Source organism: Limulus polyphemus, unplaced genomic scaffold, assembly GCF_000517525.1.
Source record: "Limulus polyphemus unplaced genomic scaffold, Limulus_polyphemus-2.1.2 Scaffold881, whole genome shotgun sequence".
NCBI classification, from domain to species: domain Eukaryota; kingdom Metazoa; phylum Arthropoda; class Merostomata; order Xiphosura; family Limulidae; genus Limulus; species Limulus polyphemus.
The window spans coordinates 140,319-156,128 of record NW_013666491.1 but is presented as its reverse complement, the minus strand read 5'-3'; the positions used below and the strand labels follow the sequence as shown (position 1 = coordinate 156,128).

Below are 15,810 nucleotides of genomic sequence, written 5' to 3'. Positions count from 1 at the left end.
TTCCACCATTCTATGTATTTATGAAGAAAAGTAGTATTTTATTTATGCTTTACTAATAGGTTCCTTAAATCCCATTTTTACCAAGATATTGATGTTAAATGTTTAGCCATGCTTATTAATGCATATCGTCGTTAGATATCCGATCAGAAAATAAAACATTCTAGATAATAACATTTCACAAGTTTAAGTTATGATACAATATAGTTACGAACATATTATATGGGAATTTATTATTTTATAATTACTACCAATTCTCATGGTCGTGATTATTCATAATAAACAAGAGCTCAATGATTCCTAGAACACAGACTATAATGTTCGTAGGGTTTTTGTTAACTATTATATATACATATAGAAGATGGCAATCATATCCTTATCATGAGGCTCTAGCAAAGGGTAAGATATATACGTGTTAACAATACTTACATTGTAATTTACTCATATAACTTTCTTTTCTCCCACAAACCAGTGTGCAAGTTTTTCAATGATATTAACCAAACTACTGTATCCCTACCTTCTTCTTCTTCTTCATCATCAACTTCTTGATTTGATTCCTCCGCCGTTCTTTCCGTGTTTTGAGTTTCTGACCCTTGAATAAACAAAATATTCAATTAAAAATGAAACTTTCATAATTTAATTGGAAGATTATTTAGAAAATATAATCAAAAATTATGAATATCTAGTCTAGTTACCAGATAACAAAGGATCTATTTTATTTCTTCACTGATTAACATTAAAAAATATTAGCTAATTATTAATATTATGTATGTTTTATACGATATATACGAAACAAAAGTACTCTCAGAATTATGAACAAGTAATTGTGGTTCTTATCTAAAAAACCGAGTTGAATGTCAATGTGAATAGTTAACGCATCAATTACACAGAAAGGTATTTTACATAACTGTCAAAACACTTTAAACAAATTCACACTTGCACATCATCGTACATCTTAAGGTAACATCATCTGTGATTAGGAACACAGTTTTATAACTTTATTTTCAAGACCTTTTATTTACTATCAAATAATCAGATAGTCTCTCAACTATGCAACAAGAAAGAGCTTTCCCTAGTTTGTCATAACAAACAATGTATGCTTATGCTATGATCCCCATGGAAGGATTCCACTTAAAAGATCCATTGCTTCATATAATTATATTACTTAGATTGTTTTACAGTTTAAAATATTACATAACTCCGATTATAATTAAGAACGTGTTCACGGTGCAGCACTGGAAGTTATCCATTCCTTTCGCGGTGCAAAAAACAAGAAACTTCGAGAGTTTTTTGGTTAATGGCTCATTCCAGTCGTAGAACAGCTTAAACACTTAATAATACACAATATATGGAAAGTTTCAAAATGTGATAAAAAAAAGGATAGTGATCTCTCGAGTAAACTATGGTTCCTGAAAACTAATTATGAACTTTGCTGGTGGGAATCTGTGTCGCATCAACGATGTGTTCGTTTGTTATATAGTAGTAAAGAACTACACTAATTACAGCGCTTATTTATGATGCTATCAATATTCTATGATACGAGTGCGCGTGTCTAAAGAACCATGGTCTAAGATTACTCATACCACAATACAATGTCTTAAAAATATTCCAAGCATTATACTAGAAACTGTATGAAAACGCTCACTCGTCAATGTCTGATTTGTATCGGGTTTTAGAGTCGTTTTTAAATCACCATACCTAAATTAATTAAAGTATGGGAATAATATTATGACATTTCGCCTAATTCCTTACTCGATATTACACGGCAGACCAACTGTTTAATAATTATATAAATATTTAAAAATTTCCTTTCTACCAAAGGTGGAAATGAAAAGAGAATTTGTGAAGTAGTGGCCTATTCTTGATTGGCCGTACCCTCTGCTGAAGACTGTAGTTTTTGCCTATTCAAGGCTCATTAGCAGAGCTTGGGTCAGAAAACTGCATTTCTTTGGTTTGCTGAAAGTTAAATATGTTCATCTATCAAATAAAGTTTCCTTACTTTCGATGACAAGAAAAAAAAAATATGAAGAAATTCAAACAAAATTAGATATTTTATATCTCGTGTATTTCTTAATGGACTGGCTTGAAATTTGGTATATGAAGTAAGGGTCCAGTAGAGCACATCCACTGCAGATATATGATAGTTGGGATTATCACAGCCCCGAGCTACAGAAAGTGGAAAATTGCTAAACTACCACACCTGTTAATAACACACAGTGTGTCCTGCGGGTAGTTTTAGCCGCATCACACAATATCGTATCTTGATCTGGGAGTTTTTTTACTTGTTTGTTTTCGTGAAATCCCACGAACTGGCAGGGTGGTTGTGACGGGAACCGATGATTGAGAGACACTGGACTACACGAAAGAACTTAGGTAAAACTAAAAATTGTTTTTGGGGGCATTTACGGAATCATGCCAACAATCTGTGAGAGTTCGTTATTTACTTTTTGGGGGACTTTCTCTGATCTATATATATATAAATCTTACTATACAATCTATTTCCGTATTTCCCTCAATTTAAGCATTATTAAACTACTGTACGACACGTTCACGTGGACTCAGTTTATTTTATGACCCCAAAATATCGGGAACGCTTTTTTTATGCTTGTAATAATCACTAATATGATTCATTAGTTTTGCCGGTAACTTGATGATACCGAGTAACACAATTATACTAGGGTTGAAGCCCTATAATCTCAGACCTAGGAACTATAATAATTCTAATCAGTGAACTCGTTGCCTACCATAATTATCTTGGACGAAGCAATACTATATCGAAGTTTTGAAACGTAATTATATAAATTGGTTCACTCTATCGTGGCATGTATAATGCACGCGCTAACGACAGCTGACGAGACTAAATCTTGCACGTGTTGCGATCACGAAGCGATATCATCACCCATGAAACATAACCTTAATAATACACAAACTGTCGAAGATTGTGGTAATATATTGGTAATGGGAAGTAAGACTGAGTTTTAGATTTTAAGAACATTATTGTAATTTTCATATAACAGTAATTTTTGGACACGTAATGATTGAGAGTAATTTTCCTACTTAACGCTGATATATGTGAAAGTAACAATGATGTAGATGATACAAGATAAACCTTTATGTTATACATTAGACATTCTACACCAAAGGCACAATTCTTGAAAATGATGAGTTCATTGACCTATCAAAAGTTAATAATGAACACAGATCTCAGCTATAAATAACGGTCTCAGTCCACAAAACATACATCAGCAGCGGATACCATCAAATAAACATTTCTAAAAATATGACTACTTCTATAAATATTCACCTATCAAGTTCCCGTAGGTACGTCATGTTTTACATCAATACGAAGGCAGAATTATAGATTTCCTCTACAGGCTGTGTTTTTACACCCTCAAAAATAAGTTTCAAGAGGACTAGACGTGTCCATCGAGACGCAACCTGTTAGTCGTTACGCTAGTTTCTATGAAAACAAATTAAAACATAAGGTCGCGCCAGAAGACAGATAGGTAATTACTTATTTAACACTACCTTTTACATTTTATGCTATGAAGAGTATAGCGCTTTTCTAAATAATTTATTTTGTGACAATTATATTGCAGTTAATGCTCAATATAACTGGAAACGATGTATTAACAGAATTTTTTTCATTTAATCAACATAAAAAATACTTCATTCTGATGAAAAATCATATATTTATAAGCAATACAGTTTTACTTTTGCCAATTTGTTTTAAAATATAGCAGAAAAAATTATAATGGTTTGTTTATTTGTAGTTAAGCACAAAGCTACACAAAGGGCTATCTGTGTTTCTGCCCACCACGGGTATCGAAACTCGGTTTCTAGCGTTGTAAGTCCGCAGACATACCGCTGTGCCACTGGAGGGCGAATTATAATGGAGCCTTATCTTGCGATCAGTCACTTATATAACATGTTTTACCAACTTAAAAAAAATGCTGCTTACAACCGGGTAAATATATAATAAAATAAGGAATGTTTACATGTTTTACTCTTACATGAAAATTCTGTTATCCCAATATCGATTAGGGTTAGTTCCACACACAGAATTAGATTTCATGTTAAAATATGCCCTTACAAATGCACGAGAATTCTCAACAAGCTAACTTTATTTACTTATTTTCATGTTATTTCCAATAAATACTGATTTTTGTCCAGATTCATTACACGCTGATAAATGAAATTTTCACGTAAAATACGAAAAGGGATACAAGTATTAGAAAAACAGAAAACTAATGATCAACACGAAAACAATCTATGGAATAAAGCAAATTACTTAAGTAATTAAGAATGTCACGTACAATTCCCAATTAAATTGGGTATTTTAGCACTACTGAAATTACGTAAATAAGTATTGAAACATTCCTGGGTAAGCAAATTATACTATAAAACTTCAAATAAAACAATTAACAAATGTAGAGTTTTGGGCCTTTTTTTCTAAGAATTACTATTGTCTGAAATTGCATTGTAACCGATAGCTTTTATTTGTTTGTTTGTTTGTTGGATTTTGCGCAAAACTACAAGAGTGTCACCCGTCCTTAATTTTGAAGCGATAGACTAGAAGGAAAGCAACTAGTCAGCACCAACCGCCAACTCTTCGACTGCTCTTTTCCGACAGAAAAGTGGGATTTGACCGTCGCTAACTTCTTTTTATGCACATTGATTAAAATAATGATTATTGGTTCAATAAAATATAAAACTTTATTAGTTACGTAAGCCGACTCGTTTCAAGAACACATTTACCATTATCAGAGCTGTGAGCATAGGGTTTACGTTGCCTATTTTTAGACTCCAGCCATTTCTTTGCCTGGAGAAGTTTGTAAAAGTAAATATAACTACATTTATATGTTATCAAAGTTTCCATAAGACAGATCGGCACGCTAACCAGTAGGCTGCGAGAGACTCCAATTGATTGCCTTTGAAAAGTAGTCCAATTAAGATAATCTTCCTTTTGGTTTATGGCGGCAAGTTGGCTGTGTCATCTAATTTAACGAGCTAGTTTTACGCCGCTTGCACTGAAGGTAACCTCCTTAGTAAGAAGAAAATTTATGTTGTTTCAACAAGAGTTCCACATAACACTTCTTTTCTGGACGTCATGTGAGCGAAATGATACTTTAGCATGGCTGATTTATATATTTGGTACCGCCAATGACGACGACTTTAGCCTTTTCTTTCATACGTGCATGACTTCCGACATGAAAAGTAGGCGACCAGAAAGCTGCTCATCGAAACACAAGTTTCCACGGCTGTACCAAGCCAGTGTCTGAAAAAATAATAATTAAGCATGACCAGTTTTATGAAGTGTTAGGACATGGCGTAAATGTTATGAAAATGCAGCGTTTTTGTTTTGTTGTTGCTGTTGTTTTTCCACAGAATATCTAAGTATATACTTTTGTCTGAAATACACAATATGTTGTTAGTTTAAGTTTGTTTTAAATTTCGCGCAAAGTTACACGAGGACTAACTGTACTAGCCGTCCCTAAATTAGCAGTGAGAGACTGGAGGGAAGGCAGCTAGTCATCACTACCCATCGCCAACTCTTGGGCTACTCTTTTACAACGAATATTGGAATTGACCGTCGCATTATATCGTCCCCACGGCTGAAAGGGTGAGCATACTTGATGGGAAGAAAAATTCAAATCCGCGATGTGCAGGAAAAATTATTGAACGAATAATAAGCAATAGACTCTCAAATTACCAGAAATTCAAAATGGTTTTAGAAAATTCAGACAGGCAACAGATCATTTGGTTAGACTAACATAGACAATAATAGATAGCTTTAATAAAAATGAATGCACTGTTGCCTGCTTTCTCGATGTCGAGAAAGCCTTCGACACTGTATGGCACAATGGTTTTAGGTTACGTATGACGGAATTGGAACTACCGCGGGTGATTATTCGCTGGCTATCTAACTTCTTGGAAAATAGAACATGCAAAACCAATGTAAGGGGAACCTACTCTGAGGCATTCGCCCCAGAAGCAGGTGTACCCCAATGAGGGGGTAGTTAGCCCTATTCTATCCATTATGTATGTGAGTAATATGCCTCTAAAAGACTCGAATCAAAGTTTCACATCACAATTCGCGGACGATGTGGCGGTCTGGAAAAGTGTCTCCACCCTATCCATAGCAGCAACAAATTTACAACCATTATTGAATAATATAGAAGAATACTGTCAAAAATATCGATTAAAAATAAACGTCCCAAAAACCAATTACTAACTTTTACAAGATTAACAAAACACAAAAAAGACCCACCTAAACTATACATGAATGGAACACTTCTCCAGACCACAACCTCGGCAAAAATTTTAGGATTAACCTTATACCCAAAACTGACGTGGGTAAAACATACAAATAATATATTAACAAAAATCTGGAAACACATAAATTATGCAAGAAGTCTGACATGCAAAAACCTAGGAACATCACCAGACAACATTATTCAAATATACATAACATATATATGTCCCATAATAGAATATGCCTGCCCTGCATGGATAAACATAGCTCTGAAACATATAAATAAGCTACAATCTATACAAAACTCACTTATCACCACAGCATATAAATTCCCCCTCAGTACCTTATCAAAATTCATGCACAGATATGCAAACATAGAAACAATAGTCGATAGACTCTTGCATAATGCCATAAATTACTTTGCAAAAAATTGGCCAAAGAATGACCTACTCTGTGAACTTAATCGCTACTACATACATGATGGAAGTAGACATAATTACCTACATAGCGATCAAAGTAGGCCTAAGCACCTCTCACCTGTAAAGATTTACTTTAGAAATAAGGATGTAATACGGCCACCTGTTACTAGACTTTAAAACCCTACGCTAGTTAGACTAAGAACAATAAATGTAATAGGGTATTTATATGTAAAATGCATTTGATTAGTCTCTACTTAGTGAAATGTGTTGTGTGCATTATGGAACTGACCTAAGAGATATAGTGCAAAACACAGAATGTAAGTGTAGATACTAACATGGACATTGCCCTGAAAGGTGTCGGAGCAAGTGCGGTTTACTCAGGCCCTCACATTGTATCAACACCAGCATTCACCGGTAGTAAGTCACAGCCCGGAAAGGAGGAAGAGGTCACCACGAATCTGACCCTCCCTGGTCCATAAACGACCAAAACACCGATTTTGGAGAAGAGAGAGTCGAGTGCCCTAACCACCTGGCCATGCCAGGCCTATGTTGTTAGAGAGACAGGTCAATACAAAGTTGCAATCAATTTTGTGTTAACTGTGATGGCAGTAAAAATTCTGAAGTTTAAATATTTTACTTTGGCCAAGTGTATCATGTGTGCAATATGTTATCATGATAATAATTTTATTGCAACAAATACGAGGTTTAAACGTTACAGTTGCGCCTAAAAACTGATCGTTCAACACGTGAGCTTTTATAAAAACAAAACTCAACATCAGTTAATTTGGAGAGAGCGTGAAGCTCTATAAAAAGTTATTTACAGATAAGAACAGAAAATATAAATATACTTGGTCCAATTAAACAAAAAGTAATTAGTAATTCGAATAAACACATGAAAAGTGTGCTTAGCATACGAATGTTCTATACTAGTAAACATCATTATTTTTCAAACTGTATTGAGAGAGAGAGAGAGAGAGGTGCGCGTTATTTTCTCAGTAACAACAAAAAATGCACACAAGTAACGTTAATTTCATGTCAGTAAACCATATAGTATTATGACTATTATATTTCTGGGATTCTAATTTGTTTTCGCTTAGCCCACACAGCTGAATGTTTAGCACACCTTCAATATCATCTTCATACTTCAGAAGATGCAGCGTCTTCAATACATGACACACTGGAAAATAATTATCAGGCTTAGCAAGCGCGAGACGTCAAACGGCAGGGCAATCAGATTATACAGTCCGTTAGTAAACTGTGGTCTCGTGGGATGATTATGGGAGCTTGTCCCCCTCCCCCACACCCATACTTTTGTTTTGTTTCAATTAAGGTTCAAATTTAAAAGGCTCTTATTTTAATGTACTAAACACCGTATATTTCATTGTACTTTTGAGACAAACAAAAATATCTTAACTCCAAGCTATTTTAACTCATCATTGTGAAGTCTCTAAAAATAAAACATCTCTAGCAACGGCTTTACTTGCTTGGCAAGAGAGAAAGCAGCTAAGCAAACCACTTACCGCTAATTCTTTAGCAACGAATAGTGGGATTGACTGTAGGATTCTAACACCCCAACAGCTGAAAAGGCAAACTTGTTGGTGACAAGTTTCGATCCCGCGAACCGCAGGATGTGAATCGAGCACCTTAACCACTAGGCCATGGCACACCCCAGACACAATAATTCCGACAACGCAGCATAGCAAACAATATTACGAAAAACAACAGAGAACATTTCGCAAACATTTGTTAATTAATAACGGATATCATTGCCTTTATACGTTTGTGTATGTAAATTACCAATGTTAATCAATTTGACCCTTAGTTTGTTAAAATCACAATCTCTAATGAAACAAGTTCGTTTTAGGATATTACTTAAAACTATTTTTTTTAAATAATTATCAAAGCAGAATACTCCAAACGATTATCTTAACGAAAGTAGTAACAAGTCTATCTCTTAGACAGTATATACCCCTCTTTTCCTTCTTATAAATATATCTGGAGAAGAAAGATAGAACTTTAGCTGAAACGCTATAGCTTTCTTAGGATCACTTACAGCTGTGGAAGAGAAATATAAGGTTTCCAGATAATGAATCTCAGCCCATTAAAAAGTAATATTTGAGTCCGTCAAATTGTTTACTGTGGTTGCTTTGACATTATCTATATACCTAAAATCGAAAAGCCGAAATAGTGACATTACAAGCGACGTTTCATACTACTCCAATGAACACATCTCTTTATTCAGGTGCGAACGAGCTATGTGAAATCTCAAAAAAGAATTCATGCAGAGAATAACAGTGACAGCCTTCTACAAAAAGAAATTGGCACAGGGGACCAAACAACATTGTTAGTAATCCCAACTAAGTTGTCATAAATAACTTACACTATTCAAACTCTCTCATTCCCTCTCTATACATGGATATATATATATAGTTTCTAAAATTCCTCAACAATAACAAAGACTAAATTATTACTTATTGCTAGTTTAATACGATTATTGGAGAAAACGATTTAGATGTCCCTAAATTTACTGATTTGCACACAGCTAGTGTACCGACAAAAAAAACAGATGAAATGCACAGACCAAAAAGATTGCATGTTATTATACAAATAAATGAACAATGCTATGATGGAACTATATATTAACCAATCTTCTGTTAATTTTATTGTCTATTTTTTATTTCATTATCTATATCACAAATGAAATGCTTCTGTTGATTCTACTCTGTATGAAAACCATCATGGTGCCTAATAAATGTCTAAGTAAACACAGATGGTTTCGTTTTAGCTCCAGTGTATATTTCTAGTTCTAGAACGAGGATCACATGCTGTGACGTTACATTTGTAATGGCTCTTCAATTCAGTGCAGTATCTGAAAGGAAAGTGTCAGGATAATGTACAGCAACTAAATTTGATAATTATTTACGAATGAGAGAAGGTATATGTCTTCTACATCTCCAAAATGTCTTATTGCGTTGTATACGGATACAACAATGACTCCAAACATGAAAAACTAGAAGAAATATGTACATGTAAGACTGCTTCCCAATCCCACCACCTCGACACACAGTTCAACACGTTTTAAAAGAGGTCCTGTAATTTTACACTTCAAAAAAATTAAATTACTTTCTGTAGTTTTTAACTTTGTGAATCATACAAAAAATAGGCGGTATTACTTACTACTTGTGAAGCACGAGGTGGTAATAAGAATGGTTTGCAGAAAAGAATGAAAATAACGTAGGAGCACTTGAACCAATTCCAACAATCCTTTTGATAGATACATGTCAGATGTACTGTAATTTACGAAATAAATCATGACAGAGTTTTATGTCGAAAACAATTACCTTACCAAGCTAAATCATCCATTCCCATATATTGGCTTTAATCCTGGGTCTGGGAAACGTCTGTCTTTAATTTGTCCTAGAACAGGTCAAAGATTTTGTCACTCTGTTTTATTGTTTACATTTCTTGTGAAGGGTTCAAAGTGATACAGTTCAATGTTGTGTAGTGACGTACAAAGCTCTTCATCATTGGTGTATTCTAAATCCATGATCCGATATTGATAAATTTAACTGTGTCACTGGACGCGTCTGAGATCCGATAACATCAATAATAGGCTTCTATAGTTTCCAACCTATAAGACATACAAACTCATTACAACTACTTGATTTTGGCAGCAATAAAATAAGTCTGCTGTAGTTTTTTCGTGTATCAACTTCATAACCCTTTTTGAACATCTAAAGGAATTGTCTAATATATTTACAACTTACTTGGAAAGCCATCTGGATTATAGTAGTTTTGGAAAATTTTACTCTACTGATCGATATATTTTTGTGTTCCCACTTGCATATTTGACAATTACATTAATTCTTCTTTTCTTTGACACCGAAATCTACGAGAAAAATTAGGCTTATGCTTACGCAAATATCACGTGCTGGTTAGGTGAAACAGTTAACAGGCTCCAGCCGTGATTTGTTGCTTTTGATGGAGGACAAACTGTTCCTGTACAGGCAATAAAACCATAAAACTCAAAGAAAACAGAAGGCTAATGGTTGAAACTGGTGTTTCTCAACAATTAGTGTTAGGGTAAAGGAAATAAGAGATAAAATATAAAGTTTTACTGAAAAAAGAAACTTTTAATATTCATTTAAGAGGTTCTAGAGATTGTATAAAAGGAAAGTGAAACTGTATGATTGTTTGTTTGTTTGTAATTATGCACAAAGCTGCACAATGGGCTATCTGTGCTCTGCTCACCACGAGTATCGAAACCCGGATTCTAGCGTTGAAAGTCCGCAGACATACCTCTGTGCCACTGGGGGGGGGGGCTGTATGATGAAAGTCTTTGATAGATATGTTTTATTACAAAATCAGATTTTGTATGTACAACAGAGTTATAAAAAGTTTCGTTGTTTTTGTTTTTCGCACAACTGTGACGTCGCATAGTCATTCGGGCACTGCCTCATTAAATCTCGGCAATTTCCGACGATTCCATCAGGACAATCCTATTCTAAACGTTCCATAATAACAATGAGCGTAAAAGTAGCAGTACTCTGTATTATAACATCAAATAAAGAGAAAAAGTTAATTCTTTTGTTACCGATGTCCTTTAATAAATAATCGCTCAAAGAAAATCTGGGAATTACTAGTACATGCTGGATTCCCCATCCCTCTAAGCTTGATAATAGACAGGGGGCAGTGGAAATCTGGTTAATCCATTACATACGTAACTATATAAACAAGCAAAACACTCTAAGCTTGATAGTAGACAGAAGGCAGTGGAAATCTGGTTAATCCATTACATACGTAACTATATAAACAAGCAAAACACTCTTAAATAATTACAAAGTGTGTTTCATAATTGTTGAAACCAGTTTATAAAGATAGATAACCTCATACAAGTTGTATTTTGAAACTCGGATGTTGGTTACATTATGTTTTAGATGCAAAGACAAAATAACACCGGAAAAAACGTCGAAACTTGGTTTTAACTTGTCGTGGCCTGAAAGTCTGTAATTTATAAAGTTACATCGATTTTTCCACAAGATGACACCACATGAATAAATGAACAAACATGTTAATAAGAAGGCGGTGGCAAAGTCAAATGTATTGGAATATGTATGCCTTAGATTAATGACTAGTAGTTATCCATTCCAATTATTTTACAATTTTAACTGGAATCAATTACTCCGTGTAATAAGGGTCTGCTTGGTAACAAACTAGACTCAGCTCATCCACAAGTCTGTTATTGAAATTACCAAGTCGTCAGCCTTCAAAATATTATATATAACCGCTGAAGGCGCATATACAACATTCAATATATAGAATATAGAATAAAAGAGCGTTCAGCTTCCTACAAATTACTGATCAAATCTCAAAACTGCAGCCAAAAGTTTAAGTATTTAGGTTTGTGATGGGAACTTTGCAAGGAATGAAAATGAAAATAGTAATGAAATGCAGTAGTAAACAAAACTGAACTGAAATCAGTAGTAAACAATATATTATGTACGTATAAGAGTTGCTCATCTGAATTTAATAAATATCATAATAATAAATTAAAGCTCCCATGAACTTCGAAATTTCATCATATTTTCTCAATAATTAGGCCCTCAAAACCTGAGCGAAGGACAGTAAGAAAACGCATAATATGTGAACATTTCATTTTCTATACCATAAACAATTTGCCATTCAGTTTTCAAGCAAACAAATGGTAAACTGTATAAAGAATGAGTTAAATATTATTATCATATCGTACGCTATTACTTATTTCAAAAGTGTATAAAAATGTTGAAACATTGCACGATGTGATGCAGAAAATCCACCTCACTTGTTAGAACGGCTAAAAAGCTGAAACCATTTCGGCGGTCGGTTGTTCGTTGTACAGTTGATTAAATGGTCAATTTTAATTGATGTGTTTTAATTTCTTATCCTGCTACTAGTTCGCTTTAATTATTCTGTTTCCTCGGTATAATTTGTAGCAACGAGACGTCTAAAACCATCATTGTTTATGCTATTATTCAAACTTTCTGTTATACTATTTAAACGAGCCGAGCGTCTCTTCCTTTATTTCTTAGAACTGGACCGTTTACTAAACTTTTTGCCTAGGACTAAAACATGTCACATAGCGTGTAAGCTGAGCCATGTATATTATGTAAGGCTGTATAGCACAAAAGTTTAAAACTGAATGAAATATTTACCTTATTTTCTTGAAGAATGTAAAATTATAACCCAATTTCTATTTGATAGGTAAAGTAGTTTTTGCACTCTTAACTGTGATAATTTATCTTATCGCACCTTCTGAATTTGTCGCTTTACGTCATACAAAACATTTTATCTTGCGTTATATCAGATTTAAACAAAATAAATGACTTAATCCGAATTTCCTTCACAATTTACTTACGTTAGTCTGCACGTTCTACAATTAACTGTATCAGGGCTGAAAATTATTAACTCGTGTAGTCTTGTTATAAAAAAACCTCGAGAATTTCGACAGCCATCAACAGGAAATCCCTACAATATTGGCATATATACAAGTTATTATTACACGATCTAATTAACTATACTGCACCTGGACTTTCATAGCTAAGTACAGAAAGCTTCCGCCAAATAAACCAGGTTCTCCTTGCTTGCCCGTGGGATTAATGCTAAACTTACAGAAGTATAGATGGTATTAACTGTGTAATTATAATTTTTTTATCATTATTTCGGTCCGAACTCAACTTCATTTCCTTTACCAGTAGATATCCTCTAGCACATTATCTGGAAACTACTTTTTTTGGTACTACAGTGACTTATGAAATAATGTGAAAGTTTGTTTACTTACGATTCTATTCTATAATTATCAAGGGAAAAAAAGCCGTACGTTCAAATATCTGATTGTAAAAAATATATAAATTAATTCATGTATAAAAAATAGCCTATATTAAGAAATTTTATCAAACAACTTAGAGAGCAGATTACATTCTATACTCCATGAAATGTACAACCAGTTTATACATGTCAGACAAGAATACAACTATATCTCTTGTAACTCAAATCATGTAAACACAAACTAAAGAAACCGCATTGTAACTTAAACCACAGAGTAAATAATAATGTGTACTTTCACAGACATTGGTAGGAAGAGTACATCACTGTACACCTGGTTTTCCTGGTTGCATTGAGTGCATACTTGAGAAATTATATGTAACGTACCCAACGATCGATCTTTTTACATATTATTGTGAATATATATTATTATGTGATTGTTTTGCAGTGTTAACTAAGTACATGGATTAGAAATGACCTAAATCTACTGAGCTGGCCGTACCTCGAAACATATTACAGGGATTACGGTCGAAAATGTCGATAACAGCAAGGGTACTAGCTGATTAATCTTAGCATTAGATGCTCCTAGTTAGAATGGAAAATAAGACTACATTAACTGGATTAATTTTTAATTCTGGTCTATATCGGTAGCTTCCTTGGATCAGAAGTTACTGATAATAATAAACATGGACAGATCCATGGAATACATTTAAATCAAAAGTCACAGGATCAAGTGGCGTAACGCGAAATGCAAAGCTTATTTAAATAAGAAAAGTAAAAGAGCAAATATTTTAAAAGATTTTCTACGATGGGTCGCCAGTTAAAACTGAAAGCTTAATCACAGTTTTTCTTAGTCTTAATTTAATGGACTAATTTTTTCTCTGTTCTAGTGGAATTGTATATATTTTTCCCATTAATGTCATTATTTCATCTCCTTTTTACCCAAGACTATTCAAACATTTATGGTCGTGTTTTCTGTGAAACTGTTTACTTAAAACAAGTTCGTGGTTGCTCTTTTAACGTAAACATTTTAAAACATATTACGGTGTAACTCGTTTCTCATTTGGTAAACTTATCTAAACTATTTTTGGACAAAAACCTGTGTGTGTGTTCGCTTATAACTGGCAAACCGCTGAACCGATCGTCACCAAATCTGGTATGTACCCTCACGGACCCCAGGTTGACATATGAGAGTCGCGGTTCTGACACCTTATGTCTTCCCCACGCTTGAATGGGTACGTCAGCTAGTATATATATATATTTATATATAAAAACGTTTTGTTTGTGTATCTGTCTGTATTTTCTTTCGACTACTACATTTTTTTACGATCTTAACCAGACCTGGTTACATTCTTTAGGGTTGCCGAGGAGTGTCAAGGGTGGAGGGGCGTTCACACGTGCCCCGATGAAAATAACAACAGGTTGCTATAACAGACATTGGGGTGAAACATAATTTTTTCTCTCCTGGTGTTCCAATGACCACAAACCTACACAATGGGCTATCTGTGCTGTGCTCACTGCGAGTATCGAAACCCGATTTTGAGCGTTATAAACCCTGAACCACCCGGAAGCCCGCGCAATGCTACTCGAGTATTATCTACGCTAGCTGTCCCTAATTTTGAACTGATAGACTTGAGAAGACAACTAGTTAACAGTATATTAAACCGCATATTTAAAAATTATAAAGAAATGAAATTGGAATTTACCAACTCAATTTTAGTAATGGAAAACATTACTCAATCCCGTCTCTAACCAATGTATTATTAACATTCTAACTTATTTGTATAAAGCTTCAAAATATAAACAAACTGCGTTTTGTTTTAACCACGCGCAATGGAAAGACCGAACACAACCGCGCATGGCATATTGCACGAGAAAACTTAAGTACCAAAATGTTTTACTAATTATATAAACATTTCTATTTCTTTTATATATTTTTAGCAACCTGTGTGATAAACATTTCCATTTATTTTATACATTTTAGCAACCTATGTGATAAACATTTCCATTTCTTTTATACATTTTTAGCAACCTATGTGATAAACATTTCCATTTTTTATATATTTTAGCAACTTATGTGAGAAACATTTCCATTTTTTATATATTTTAGCAACCTGTGTGAGAAACATTTTCATTTTTTTATATATTTTTAGCAACCTATGTGAGAAACATTTCCATTGTTTATATATTTTAACAACCTATGTGAGAAACATTTTCATTTTTTATATATATTTTAGCAACCTATGTGAGAAACATTTTCGTTTTTTATATATATTTTAGTCAACCTATAGTGAGAAACATTTTAATTTTTTTATTATATATCGTTATAACTTCGTA

General features: G+C 33.8%; 1 protein-coding gene across 1 annotated transcript in view; it reads right to left on the bottom strand.

The window, feature by feature from the left end:
- Positions 1-434: 434 nt before the first annotated feature.
- The window catches only part of LOC106461021 (protein timeless homolog), an 82,080-nt gene continuing 66,704 nt past the window's right edge, over positions 435-15,810 (bottom strand). Inside the window, exon 17 of the mRNA XM_022387829.1 lies at positions 435-589. Coding sequence (XP_022243537.1) covers positions 435-589 — 155 coding nt within the window. The remainder of the gene's footprint in view (positions 590-15,810) is intronic.